Source organism: Siphateles boraxobius, unplaced genomic scaffold (genome assembly GCF_051911475.1).
Source record: "Siphateles boraxobius isolate OS27281-9 unplaced genomic scaffold, OSU_SipBor_1 19, whole genome shotgun sequence".
Taxonomy (NCBI): Eukaryota; Metazoa; Chordata; class Actinopteri; order Cypriniformes; family Leuciscidae; genus Siphateles; species Siphateles boraxobius.
In genome coordinates, this window is record NW_027508799.1 from 18,221,120 (window position 1) to 18,236,641 (window position 15,522).

Here is a 15,522-nt window from a genome sequence, read left to right on the forward strand (position 1 = left end):
AGTGTTCCAGAGCCTGATACAGAACTGTTTAGTGTTTTTCCACAGCTGAAAAGTCGGTTCTGGAGTGGAAAAATTGGCTCTGCATTTGCCCCTAAAACCTGCTGGGTTTTAGGTCCTTAAACTTTGTAAAGCTAGTAAACAAGGTTACAGTTTATTTTACAGTGTCTTTGTTACAATGTAATTATACATTTCAGTACTGAGTAATATTAACTACATGTACTTACTGTAGTGTTAGGATTAGGGTTTGGTTTGGTTTAGTTGCATGTAATTATGCATGATTCATAGTTATTATTATAGTAACTACATGTAACATATGTAACAATGACACTGTTAAATAAAGTTACTGTAAACCGTGCATGTTTACATTTGAGCAGGTTATCTATAGTAATATAGTTACACTGTAGAAAAATATTTGCATGATTTGCCATCAAATTCAAATTCAAAATTGCTTTATTGGCATGACTACATGATACAATATGCTATCTCAGTTTTTTTATCTCCTTCATTGAATTAATTCGTTTTTTATTTCAATGAACTTAAAATTTTAATGCAACCAGGTAACTTACTTTTTTAAGTTAAACCAACAGTATTTTTTTACAGTGTTTCATCTCTCAAGTCAGTTCGGGAGTTTCATTGAAAAAAGGCTTGAGGTAAAGGCTTGCACTGTATTGAAATGTATACCTTTTTAAGCAGACATTAGCTTTATAAATGTCTATTTCGCATCCCACAAAATTACAAGAAAGATGTTTGTTTTCTTTGTTAGCATTGTGTTTGCAGCCTTTCCTTCATGTTCACCCCTATTTCTGTCCTCTAAGCTTTCGGTTTACTGCTGAAATTCCCTCCAAATAGAAGCCCATTTAGTGAATTTATCATCTTCATAACATGTGTAACAGCAATGCTGAGCATTCGTAAATTGCTTCTTTATTGCACAATCCATTATGCAATGTATATTTGCTCAAGGTAGTAGATATCGGGTTGTTTGAGAACAGCGGAATGTTTATAAACCTGTCCAGAACTCACAATGCACCCCCCCCCCCCCCCCCCCCCCATCACCACCACCACCAAAATTTGTTTTGTTTTGTATGTAATTGATGCACAAATTGATATTTTAGGTCAGTGAGAAGTATTATTTTGTGTTTGTGGTTTTAGGCCTACATATATTGACTTGAATAATGTTGGAATTATTGTATGTTACCTACTTTATTTATTTTTGTATTTTATGTGTCACCTCTGCTTGACTGTCCAAGCTGGAGGCGGCATTCACAAGTGTTTCTTAGAGGGAAAGATGACCCCACTGGCTTGCGTATTATAATCATTTGTGTAAAATCATTACAAATAATCGTATCCTATATCTAAACTGTCTCTAAGGATGTGGCTCTAGGGTTAGTTTCGTCTTCGGTTTTCTCATGAATGTTACAGTAAGAAGGAAATATTGATTGTGCATCCTTGCATGCACAAGCGCCAGCCTTGAACACATGCAAATACTAGCACTTTGTTTGGCTACAGGTCATAACAGAGCACAACACATGTTTTGTTTATCACAATTTGCTGAATCTATTTTCTTCTGGTTTAATTTGGCCATTTGTTGCTGGTTATGGTACTTAAATTCTGCGCAACTGCTTTTTAATGACAGCTGAAATCCTTCATTGCACTTGGTCTTTAAGGACTGGCATGGCCCATTATGGCTTTTTGTTTTGTTCCGAAGCTTTTGGCTGTAATATGTTGTTACGGACAATTTAAAAGCATAAACTGCAAGACAAGACACTTTTTTAATGGTTGCTAATTTAGGCCGCATATTCCCAGATCTTCTTATTTTATGTGGTCATGTTCTACAGAATGCGAGGCACAACATCCTCTTCTTCGCCATGCATCATTTATGTGTATATATACGCATTAAGCATCAGTGTTTCCCATGACCTAGTTCCTGCACGTGCTCTGTAGAGCTGCAGCTCGAGACCCACTTCCCCTGGGGGCATGCAAGGGGAAAACAAAGAAGAAAATGTACTCTTTCTTACGCATGAAAGGATGAGCACTGTAAAATGGGGATGTGCCTCGAATTCTGATGCAATAAGGTGATTTTATTATCTCTTAATCTAAATTTGGTTAGTCTATATGTCTTAGTTTGCACCCAAAGATGAAAAATACTGGGTTGTTTGTTTCATCTGTGGAACACAAAAGAGACAGAGTTATTTTGTGATGACTACAATGAATGTGAAATGCGATTGGAGATGTTGAACTTTAAAAAAATACAATACATCTGTATGCGCCATATTTGAATGCATGTGAATTGTATTGCCCTATTGTGCCAATGCTTTCAGCAAATTCATATGGACCAGTTTTGAGTTTTTAGTCCATTTTGGAGCTTGACAGCTCCAGTCCCCATCTACTTCCATTGTATGGATAGGAGCTGTGTGAACATTCTTCAGAATATCTATTTTTGTGTTCCCTTATAATGAAAGAAACTCATACGGGTTTAGTTACTTTCATTAATTCTTTAATTCATATGGAACAGACCGGTTGATGTGGCTCAGAGATGCATTGGTTAAAAACTCGCTGCAGCGCGAGCAGCCACGCCTCTCCCCTCCCGGTGCCTGACGCTCCGGAACGATAGTTGTCTGAAAAGAAGGGATTTTTGTTGTTGTTGAAGGGATTGTTGAGGAAAAACAGTCTAATGGGTGAGAGGAAAAGAATGTGACAAGCGCAGTTAGTGTGTTTCTGTGTGTGTGTGTGTGTGCCCAGCAGTGCCGCTCGCGCTGCTGCACCTGTCCCTCTCTGTCTCGCGCCCAAACTCGGCAAGCTCGCGCGGAGGGCGGGCGTTATCCAGTCCGCGGCGCACAACACGGTCAGCCTGAACATGACTTCGTCCTACAATCTGGATTTTCTACCCGAGATGATGGTGGAGGGACGATTGCTGAGCGCCGGAGAGAGGATGTAAGCGTACTGTTTATCTCTTTGCTTCCTCAGCTCTCTTCTGTCATCTTGTTCGGCGCGAGCGTGTTGACAAATAGGGCACGCTGTAGTGTGTTTGCGCCTCCCGCTGTGTTATCAGCGATCAGATAACGGGGCTGATGGTGCTAATGTTGTTTTTTGCTTTTAACTGCATTCATTGTGCCAGTTCTCAAACGCTTTGCGGGAATACACACGTTGGGTTGAGTGCTCCGTAATCGGACAGTCCGAATAGCCTCAGAGTTTTGTTATGTTACGTAGACTGATCTGCAGTGCATGAGTGAAATTGTAGCAATGAATATTCAGTGTAACTCATTGCGAGAATATGTAGTTATTTGTAACGGTCCACTGAAATACCATCTGATTATTAGAATTAGAATAGGGCATGCATTAGGCTAAAGAACTTGGGTTAGGCTACTCTGATGCTAGGTAAACTGAGCATTTGTGGCTTTGGGGTGAACTCAATTATAGGACAAATTCAGTTGATTTGCTTAGTCATTTAAGACTCATTCATATTTGATCAACATCAACATTAGGCTACTGAAACGCGTCTGTTGCACGTGCACGCGCATCCACAATGGATTTGATGTTGTTGTGTGATATAGCCTATGGGGTTTAAAAGTAGGCTATGGGAACATTAACCCTCCGATGACTGGTGTCCAAGACGTTTTTAACCATTCAGGGTGTGATGTTACATCCAAACCCTTCTACACTTTCCCAACCACTGACAAAAAAACAAAACAAAAAACAACTATACTAGGAGATGACAAAGAAAGAGCCATATTCTATTCTAATGGACATATGCATCTTTTATCTGATATTATCACACTTTTAGTGGGACATATTGTGTATGATTGGCCTATTCATTTTTTTAAGGAAACATTTATAGCCTATATAGTTTTTACCGCCTTTATTTTAATACTTCACGCATCAGAGCGTTAAATAGCAGAATAATTGCTTTAAATTGAACGCATATGATCCGCAGCGCAGTGTCAGCTCGTGCATGAGCAAGAGACATGTGACTGAAATGGCTCGAGCTCAGCGTTGAAAACATGCGCCGCTCCGTCTCTGTTTTTAAACCATCGGAATGCGCAATGACTGACTCCCCTTCTCTTTCCCCCTCTCTCTCTCTCTCTCGCTATCTGGGTTGTTTCAAATTTGATTTGTTACGTGGCATGTGTTGCCGAAATCAGTTTAGAGCGCGCGCAGGACACATAATTCACTTAAAGTGCAGTGTTGCGGGGCGCGAGGGATAGTTTGATGCAGCGCGAGCCCTTTACAGACGCTGCTGCTGTCCCACTTACGTCCGCTCGCCTTTAACTCCTAACGGTTGATGAGCGCTTGTTTTGTGTTGACAATTTCACCGCATTCCCTCTTTTTCTCTCCTTTTACTCCACAGTTTCCTTCCTATTCACATCTACCAGCTATTTACAGTTGATATAGTGTGTGACAGTCTGTTATTTAGGCTAATATCTTCCGGGGGAAAAAATTGAGACTGAACCGAACGTGCTTATAAGTTCGCTTAATTAGAGAAAAGTGCCCTCGAAATTACACATAGTTCATGAAGAAACTAAATAATGACGTCACTCTCCTCTAAATATGCCAAAATATGTAGGCTACTTTGGGTGGGGGGGTTAGTTTGTTGTAATTAGTTTAATTTGTCTATAGGGTTGCGAGGTCTATGAAATAAATGGGGCCCAATGTCCAGTCAAAAGTAGCCCGATGTGATTTTCTCCTTAAGAGAAAACAAAAAGTTCTGGTTTTAAACTTATAATTCGTGACCGTTATTTTGTTTTGCTCTATTCTCTGCGATCCCGTGTTCATCGTTAATCAATATGTCAGAGTTCACTCTTCGGCCGGAACTCAACTCGCATACGGCCGTTACCAGAAGCAGTGATTATAGTCTTTAAAGTTATAAATATGGATATTTTTCTTAGTAAATGCATCGCTTCACTTAATATGTTTATTAACCTCCTGGAGTGGTATGTATTACTTTTATGATGGATGGATGCGCTTTTTTTGGCTTTAAAATCTCAGTTACCATTCACTCCCATTACAAAGCTTGGAAGAGCCGGGATTTTTTTTTGTATATAACTCTGATTGTGTTTGGCTGAAAGAAGAAAGTTATAAACACCTAGGATGGCTTCAGGGTGAGTAAATTATGGGATAATATTTGGATGAACTAACCCTTTAATGACACTACAAGCTCCACCCCAAATACTGCAGACTGGCGCCGCTGTTGGTGGTTCTCAACCAGGGGGTCGGGCCCATTAGAGGGCCTCATCAAATATTCAGGGGGGCCCAATAAGTCTTAAAATTATTTAAATTGAGTTAAATTAACAATTTTAATTAAAATGCTAAAAGCAAAACAAAAAATAAAGATGTACAACATTAAACTGGCAATTTTTGACATCATTTTTTATTACAGCAAAAGTACATAGTACATAAGCTCCCTATATCCATGAATATTTCCTTGGACAAAAGGTGGCCTTGGGGTCAAAATAAGTTGAGAACCAGTAATTTAGTTAATTGAATTTAATATAGCTGTGCTTTAGCAGAACTGGTTGCTGAAAGTCTCGCACTATGCCTCATCACTTTTTCCTTCTGTTATGATGAATAAAATGTAAAGCGGTCCTGTTCCTTTTTCCAGTTATACCATATTGCTATCTAAATCTCTTTAAAAGTTTGTTCCATCTCCTATGAATTTTTCTCTTTGTGTACAGGCCTTTCTGTTCTCAGGTTTATTCATTTGTATTCTTGCTGTCCCCATATGTCTCTTTTTCTCACATCAAGACATGTAGGTGAATTCGCTGATAGGTGAGTTCACCATAAGCACGGACTAGCACTTCTGTGACAAGGTGTTGCTATCGGTCTCCCATTACACACACACGTAAAAAGGTGGACGGGCAGTATCCGGCTGGCCCGTGTTCCAGCGAGTGAATACTTGTTAATCTCTCTCTTCACCAAGTGATAAGCCGCTCACCTCTCTGCCAGAGAAACATTACACACACACGCACTCAAGTGAGAATATAAAACACCCTGTCCCTTAAATCCCCAATTGCGCAGTCTACATTTCTGCCTGTCTTAAGCCACTTCAGCTGCCAACTTTGTTGTTGATTCTGGATTCTGGTTTTTAGTTTTGCAGTAAAATGAAGTCATTTGACAGGCTAACTTAATTTTAGATCTGAGAACTCTCCAGCAGTCCTCCGGGACACAAAGAAGCTCTTATTGTGTGTGCGGGATGAGAGAGAGGGGCTGATCAGAGTTTCCAGTGTTGGGTTCACTGAACTTGCTTTCTATCCCACCGGAGGTTGTGTTGGAGGATCGGTGGGAGGGAATGCTGGCGATATGGAGGAATATTCTTGTGCAAATATGATGCAAATTGAAGCAAATTTCTTAAAATAACTTTTTTTTTTAAATTATTATTATTTTTACATTTCTTGCTCATTCAGAACTCACTACCACAACTTTATATTGCACAATAGTAGTTTTATACCACACAATTGAATATTTATTATTTTAATCTTTATCTTACAATTGCTTTTTTTTTTGGCAGAAACAGGCTTCCATATAGGCTTTTCCAAGAACGAAAAAGAAAATACATAAATAAGCAAAAAAAGAAGTCTGTCAAGTTAATGCAAGTTATAATTTAGTTTTTTTTTTGTTTTGTTTTTATGTGGGAAAATTACAACGCTGGCATCGTTGTTAGGCAAGATTGAGTTTGTATTTTAATTTAGTTTTTTTTTTCCTACTTCAGCAGATAAACTTTCCTACAACTTTCCACAATAATGTTCACAGACACAAACTTTGGGAAGTCTGTACACTTTGACCCATGACCTGTTTAAATGAGACATAAACTGAAGGGAAGGAATACAGGAAAGAGAGAGGGAGGGTTGAGATGCCTCCAGCGCTTACAGAGAGCAGTTTCATTCCTGAAATTGCTGGAAGATAAAGGGATGATTAATGAGTGTGAGGAGCTGTGTCACACAATCAGCCAACCTTAAAGTCATCATGTAATCAAAATTGACCCTGTTTACTTTCTTAATCCACGTTCCTGGGCTTATTGTGCACGATTCACCAGTGCATGTTATTAATACATTTGTCTATATTAATAACTTCTTCCTTAAATGGCTGATGCCCCAGTCAAATCCACCTCAAAAGTGGATGCCAGTTGCATCCAGGCACGGAGTAGCCTTACATGTCCAGAAAGTCAATGTGTGTGTATACGTTGAAAGGATTTCACAGAGAATGACTTTTTCGAACTCAAGGCCAATGTTTTCCTTTTTAGCACTATAAAGTTAAAATGCGTTTCAGGGTCAGATGTTCATTTGTATGGGCGAGAGGTACTACATCCCTCATGCCTGCATTTTGCCGGCCCATATGTGTGAAAGTGAAGGATAAAGACATTATAGCCTTTATCGTATCGTCGAATCTGCTTGTCGGAGAAAGTGTTAACAGCAGTATTAACTGATATATCTATGGCCTTTTAAGAGAATCTGCTAACCTAGTCATTTATTTTTATTGTTGTGATTTTATTCTATTTTAATATTTGAATGCTAGTGATAAAAATAAAACAATTTAGATATCAATCTGCATATGCAATGGACATCGGTTATGCTCATCTTAAGCAGCTCCTTTGAAGGCACACAAAGATTTGAAGCGGAAATGATGCACCCTGTTTTACACAATGAGGACGTTTGTTGCATATAAAGAGTAATGATGGTTGTTGTCGCCACGGAAATATTCAGATGGACATTTTGCCATATTAGCAAGTCTGTATTGTAGAATCAGTTTGGATGCACAGCCACTAATGTTAACTCTTTCCCTGCCAGCGTTTTTCAAAAAAGTTTCCAGCCATCGCTAGCGTTTTTGATAATTTTCACAAAAATGTCATGGCTCCCAGCATATTTTGTTGTGTGAATTTCTGAACATGCAATATATCAAAAGAAACAAAAGAACATCTGCTTTTAAACCAAAATATTTTATTCTAGCTTCATGCATTTTTTTTTCATCCACACTTGAATGTGGGTAAGTTTCATAAAAAAAGCAAATTCTTTAGCAAAAATCCGAGAAAATCGAATAATTGTCAAAGAATACATCTGGATGGGATTCAGAACGATGATGAAGTAGATCAAGTCCATCAACACCCTCAAAGCTACACCGTCCTATAGCTCGTCCTTACTCGACATTTCATTCTGTAACATTAGGCAGTTTTGATTTAGCCTATATGCTTTTTAATGTTGACGATCGCGCTATTTTACATGTGCATAATTACATATGATATCGCCTGTTTCTGCATCTTCCTCGCATGTGTTTTCATCAGGAGATTCAGTGCTTTTTTAGAAGATGTGTCATAGCGCCCCCTACCGTAGAACAGTGTAAACACGGAAGGCCTGGAAATTTGGTCAATTGCGGGGAAACATTTTCTCACAAATGACGGGCATTTCCGTCAATGGCAAAGGAAATTTCCTTAAAGTTGTGAAATGCATTCTCATCCCTTTTACATATATTTTATTGCATTTAGTTCTATTTATTTTGCTATTCAATGCATGGCTATGTAGGCTTGTCGTATTTTATGATTTGCATTTTTTACTTCGCTTTTTAAGACCTGTTTAGATCATCTGCAACCCACCAACACTTATTTAGAGGACTAATTATTTTGTCTGTATTTGCTGTCTACCTTGTTGCTATACCTCAACTCTCTCGTTTACTCAGTGTCTTCATCTTAAGCACACTCCACACTCGGATTTTACTGAGAGACAAGCATCACATCTCTCTTTCTGTGTACGGTCACGCATGTACTCGTGATGATGGCTTTCACTCGCTGAAAAGCTGACTACAGTCAAGGCAGAAGTGTTTGTCTAGAGTTCTTTGATGAACAACATTCTCCCCTGTGGCCTTGGAACCATAGAAATATCTCGCTTCCTAACACACTCACACACACACACACACACACACGCACACACACACACACACACACAAAATAGAAACAGACGTGTTTATTGGCCTTTCAAAAAAATATGTTTTTCTTTCAGTTGCTTTAGAGACCTGAAACACTTTTTTTTGGTCAATTCAATTACAGTCATTCTGCAGAGTCAGTTCAAATCTCTGCTATTTGATCAAGTACTGTATTCTGCATTTTTGCTGTTATAAGCAGAAAGTTCAGACTTTGTTATTGAAATATTATTTAATCATATTTATTACAATTATTTATTAAAATAAAAATACATGCATTATCCCGTCATTTCAATAGGAATCCGCATGATAGTGAATTTCATGCAAGTGAACGTGATTTTTGTGTGAGTGGTGCTTCATCTCTGTAATACGCATGAGCAGACATGAGCGATGCCTTAAAACATGCGCTTCTTAGTCTAAATTGCTAGAGGGTGTTGTTAGGCATTACACAAAGTGGTAAAATCATTTCTGATTTATTTAATTCATGTACTTATTATTTTAAATGTATAGAAAATACTCTCAAGCACTGTTAGTGTTACAGTCGATAAGTCAAAGATGCAGAACGCATTACTTATTTAATGTTGATTTGGCGGCTCATATGATCAACAATTTGGACTTGTTTGTGTGCGCTGATTTCTTTTGCGTTGGATCGTTCTTTTGTTTTCCCTCTTGATTGTTCTCCTTCCCAATATCCCCCCTCTCCTCTTTCTCTCTGTTAGTGATGTGAGATCCCTGTCCAATATTTATTCACTCCATCTGCGTGGCTGCATTTGCCAAAGTCAAGGCTTACCTCAATGAGTCTCCACGGACCTTTTCCCTCTCTTTCCCTGCCTTTCCCTCTTTTTCTTTTTCTTGCTCTCTCTGCCGCTTCATTCCCTTTGTCTTTTTCAGTTCTCACTCACTCTCTAACGTTCTATAATTTCTGCATCCTCCCTCTGCTTCCTTACATACCCATGTTGTCATGTCTTCTCTCCCTCTCTCGTGCTCTCTCTCTTTCTCTCTCTCGCTCTCTCTCTCTCTCTCTCTCTCTCTCTCTCTCTCAAATGTTTTACTTGTTTGATTGGGCTCTTCAGAAGGAGAGCTCATTATTTGCAGCTAGAGGGAGCGGAATGCAGGATTATGGGAAACATTTGAGGACTTATTTCTGCTGCCTGTTTAAAAGGCAGCCATCACTGCGCTAAAAGTCACACAAATAGATTTACACACACACACACACACACACACACACAACCTTCCAGCTCGACTCTTGTGTTCTAACACACTAATCCAGGCATCACACCTGTGTCACACCAGTTTGTTGGTGTCCAATCCCTGTATGTGGATCTGTCCTGTTTCTCATCAATAGTATGCTAATAGCCTAGACGACACACACAGATGGAACACAAGAACTTCTATCTGAATGGCTGGCTTTACACAGTTTTACAAAGTCTGAACGCACAGTTTTGGGACACTTCGTTAATCAATGTTGTGACGTTGTTCAGCATCTGTCGGCCCTTTTTTTGCAGTATTTTCTGCACCGTTAGCAGTAGTTGTACCAACAGCTTTTCGGCCAATTGAGGATGTTCAATGAGCTCACTCTGATTGGCTGTTCAGATTAGCATAGCAGTGTACAAAAAATAGAATGGAAGTGGCAAAAGCAAGCAAACGACAAAGTCAAGAGGGCACTCATGCTGCTTTGTTTCCTATATCTACAGTCATATCTCTTCCGGTGAATGATGAATACAGACTACTGCCACCTACTGGTATGAGACTGCTTTTCCTCTTATGCCGGCACAGAATGAACATACTAGTTGGCTGCAGTCTTTTTGGTGTGTTCACGCACAACCTTTTGGTCTGGGCGCAGACTACAACAGTCTGCTTTCATCTCCGCTGGTTCTGTGTTGTCGGTTTAGTATGTCTGGACCTTTAGTTGGAATTATTCAAACTGGAGTCTTTTTGCACGATTTGTAAGAACCTTCTATATGAGTCACTTGTTTGTGAATTGGGCTACACCGGTTGCTGCGTGACATGAAAAAATAGCAGTATGGAGATTTCCTTGTAGATGAGGATACCTAGCAACACACTGCATAAAGCAGGGGTGTCCAGTCCTGCTCCTGGAGGTCCAATGTCCTGCAGAGTTTAGATCCAACCTGCTTCAACACACCTGCCTCTAGTGATCCTAAAGACGTTGATAAGCTGGTTCAGGTGTTTAATTAGGGTTGGAGCTGGAAAGGGACCCACCAGGAGCAGAATTGGACACCCCTGCTAGGCATGAATGGAAAGCTATGGTGTGCAAGTAACATTAAAGAGTGTGGTTAGTCACTTTGAATGTCAATCCGTAGGCCTCTTTTATTGCCTGGTTAGAATAAGTCCGGTAGCTCAATACCGATAGTCAAAATTCTGGCCGTGTGAGACTTCTATGCTAATGAAGCTCAATATTCATGAATCATTTTTCAAGTCCCATTACTGGGACCTTCAGCACGCCTTTGCACTTACCCATAACCACATCAGGCCATCAACCTTGGCTGCCGCAAAGCCCCCGAACCCTTCAGCCAGCCTCCCAGATGGGCAAACAGCCCCGCGGGGCCTCCTTGCCAGGAGATGCCATGGGCACAGCAGCAGATCTCTGAGCTGGCATAGGAGACAGACCTCCCCTCTTTTTGGACAGTTACGGTACTGACGCCTCTCCAAAACTCAACCGAGTGTAGCAGTGTATGACACGGATCCCACCTTGCGCTTGCTTCCACTGCGTCTCTCTGTTTCTCTTACCCTGAAGAAACTAGGACACTGCATACGAAGAGACTTTTGGGAGAGCGCTGTCATGGCCAACCTTGACTCTGACCAGAAAATACATTCTGATGTGAAGGAGGAAAAATACAAGATCCACAGAAGTGTTCACGCCTGCGTTTCTTCCCTTTTGCTCCCGTTCTCTCGTCAAACAGATCGGTTATATAAGAATGCAGGAGTGTTTGCTGTGGGGACTATGATGATAGAGTAATGAGAGAAAGATAAATGTGTGTGTTATACCGGGATATAGAATTTGGTTTGTGTGTGTGGAGGTTCAGTTAAAGTTTGTGCAAGTAGGCCTGACTGTTTTATTGCAACGCTTGATCTACTGCGAGCTCGCAGGCCTCTATGCTGTTAAGGGCAAAATGGAGTGATTCTGTCTGTGCCTACCCTCAGGCTGTGTCTGAGTGAATGTGTGTTCACTATATACCGCTGCCCTCTGAAAACAGACTCACTGGATATGTTCTGAATGGCGTTCTACCATACTACCACGGCTGCTTTTGCAGTATGCATGTAATGTGCGGATGATCTGTCCAAATGTCCAGATATGACAGCACTCTGTGTTGAATACTGTATTTCACAATGCATTGCGCTTAACTTAACCTTCCATGTTGATGCAGATTCAACACACAGTGGAATCCTATATGGAGAATTTGGTAACAAATTAAATTCCATTAATGTTAGCAAGGAGTGGGCAATATATTACATTATACTCAAATTGGTTTGATAATAAGATTGTGATTGAAATTACTATAACTAAAAATAACTAATCAAAAAAGTATATTTCAATTAATTTAATATCTGATGAAGTTATTATATAATGCAAGCTTTTTTGTTTTTATTTGAAGAAAAGCTATTTTATAATCCGACAAACCAGCACATTTGTTTTAAAATTGTATGTATTACATATAAACCCTCTTTTTAAATGCTTTAACTACACTTTGTTCAATGAACAACCATACCCAGCTTGTTTAATTGTCACACACTTGCGTAATTCCCAGACAGACATCGCTGAAAGTAATGATAAAATACAGTGCAGTAAGTGAGTCAAAATGTTGATTCTTATTGATTTAGGGAGTTCATTCAGTGAAGGATTTATCAGACTGACATTAGTTTTGGAGTTAGATTTTTGTCTCATTATTTGATCAGGCTGTCCAAATTTAAGTCAATTTTACACAGACTAAAAAAGCATGCATTTAACAGTACTTTAGATTCCACAGTGTCTTTAATAAGAGAGAAAGAGTACTAGACAAATAACAGATTTTTCAAAATCGGCATAATCAACATGGCCAAACTGGCAATTTGGTTTGTACTCCATTTATTTCTTTTGTCATTTGTCTTTCCAATTTTGTTTCTCGCCAGGATAATGATTTAAGTAAAAGACTCGAACACACACACACACACACACACACACACACACACACACACACACACACACACACACACACACACACACACACACACACACACACACACAAATAAACACATAAACACACACACACACACACAGCTGGATAATAGCACTGTATTCACATTTAAATTGAGGATCCCTCATTGTTCTGCTACGCTTGCCACTGATTGGCTGAGGTCACCGTGTGTTGCTGCTTAACCAATCAGCATGCAGCCCTCATTCTCCCTTGTGATCCACGCCCATGGACAGAGACACAAATTGATGTGTATGAAAGGGATCGTACGCACCGGAAAAGCTGAGCCAGTCTCACTTGGACGCGAGTGAGTGAGATTACACGGCTAACATCTGCTGGTGGTTAGGGCTGAAGTTGATTATGTAATGCGCACAGGGACTGCACGTCGTGGGTTCGTTTTCCAGCAAAGCTGAAACAAAAAAACAAAAAAAACTCAGAACGTTTAGATTCCTCAAGGCATATCATATCACCCCTAAATTGCCATTGTTTTTATATTCATAACCCGTTTTGCAAAAAAGTGTTCTCTGATAGCTTTGTGCGGAGGAATATTCATAGGAACTCTGTGGAGACGGAGATTAAGGTGGAAGTAAATAAGGATATCACATCAATTAACAGAACATCTGTAGATGTAGCATAATGCTCCAGTCGATTTCTGGCATTACAGTACATACAGCTAATAAATGGACCAGAGATGTCAGCAAAAGCCATGCTGTCATGATGATAGACCCAACTGACCCATCAACTGGCTGACATGCATAACTACCCAGAGTCCCATAATTGGATGTATGACATGTACACACATTGGATCTGATTTCCTGTCAGCAACTATCGTGTGATACATCCCAATGCATCCTAATATTATATAATTGGAACACAATTGTTGCTGCTCAAACATTTAATGTTATGGTTAATTCAATAATTGAAGGTCAAATCTAATGAAATTATGCCCCTTAAAAAACGCTTATCAATAAGACGGATTGAAATATTGGTAAACATGTGAGGTGCAGCATATCCGCAACACTTTGCTTGAATGTAGCCAATATTTTCAATGTGGTAGTAACCATGTTTCCATTCATTAGGCAACTTATTTCTTTATTAAATGTGCTATAGGAAATTATATAAATAAATAGACATGTGAATAAATAAATAAAAATAAAAAAGTCATATAATTTTAACTTGTGAATAAATTAATTTTTAGTAAATATTTTTATTTTATTTAAATTATAATTTAATTTAATTTATAATAACGCATGAAAAAGGCATATAAAAATGCAAATAGTAAAATATAACATTAAATAGATCATTTAATTACATTAAAATAAAAACTAACAAAAAAAATATGAATCTACACAATTACTTTGAACAAAACTATGCAATATTGTGAGAAACAGATTTTCATAATGTGTGTATATTTCCAAAGCATACATACAACACATTTTGGATCAGAGAGGTCATCGAGAGCCACGCTGGCACAGTGACGTGTCATTGTGTTGTTGTTTCACTGACCTGTCAACTAAACATCACATAGAGCCGAACCACAGAGCAGGACATATGACACATACTCACATCAGAGGCAGTTTCCTGTGTTTAACTGAAGCACCAGACGAGTGAATAATGCAGCTGAGGTGGATATTGTGCTGGTAGGGACAGTTAGAGAATATACGCGGCTGTGGACTGATATGACTAAAGCTATGATAATGCTTCACAGTGCAGAGTGGCTGAAGTGTGTGTGGGTATTTTGATCGAGAGTGTCGCGCTTGTAGATTTAGTTACTCTAGAAGATGTGGTTGCCTCTCCATGGGGAATCATGACACATTGCTGTCTGGCTGTTTATGTTGATCGATGTCTGCATCACACACACACACACACACACACACACACACACACACACACACACACACACACACACACACACACACACACACACACACACACACACACACACACACACACATACACACACACACACACACACACACACTGTTACTCTAGGAAATTGTATTGCTCTTTCATAGTTCAGGGGACTTAAGTTATATCAGTTATGTTTTATTTAAGTATCAACTTTGTCTAATTTTCCTCCTAAAATGCCTCAGGAAAAATAAGAATAGATACGAATGGGACAATTGTTGACTATGTAGGAGAATACAGCTTGAATAATTAATGCGAATAAACCAGATAATGTGTTTTTTGGAGAATGTGATGATATATTTTTGAGTTTATATTGAGATCTTCAAGTTTTGGTGTCTTGGCGAATCTGAGCAGTTTGAGACATTTGACATGCAACAGTATCCAACATACTTGAACTCTTCAGCAGAGAAATGTGTGTGTGTGAGTGAGTCGTATGTGTATTGACTCCTTTTCACTTCATTAGTGGTATAGTTAATCAATGCACTCCACTGTTGTTCCACCATTAAGGCTTGACTGGGTCAGC

At 39.2% G+C, this 15,522-nt stretch overlaps 1 protein-coding gene across 50 annotated transcripts in view; it reads left to right on the forward strand.

Moving 5' to 3' along the window:
- celf2 (cugbp, Elav-like family member 2) overlaps positions 1-15,522 on the forward strand; it is a 154,926-nt gene that overhangs the window by 60,137 nt on the left and 79,267 nt on the right. For 4 of the 50 annotated variants that reach the window (XM_077234063.1, XM_077234078.1, XM_077234067.1 and 1 more), the window contains exon 1: positions 2,638-2,931. The exons of 37 other annotated variants lie outside the window; for them this stretch is intronic. In XM_077234063.1, coding sequence (XP_077090178.1) covers positions 2,855-2,931 — 77 coding nt within the window. In that variant the 5' untranslated portion in view covers positions 2,638-2,854. Of the gene's footprint in view, positions 1-2,593; positions 2,932-15,522 lie in introns of those variants that run through there. 9 more of the 50 variants (XM_077234066.1, XM_077234092.1, XM_077234082.1 and 6 more) reach the window with 8 other exon arrangements.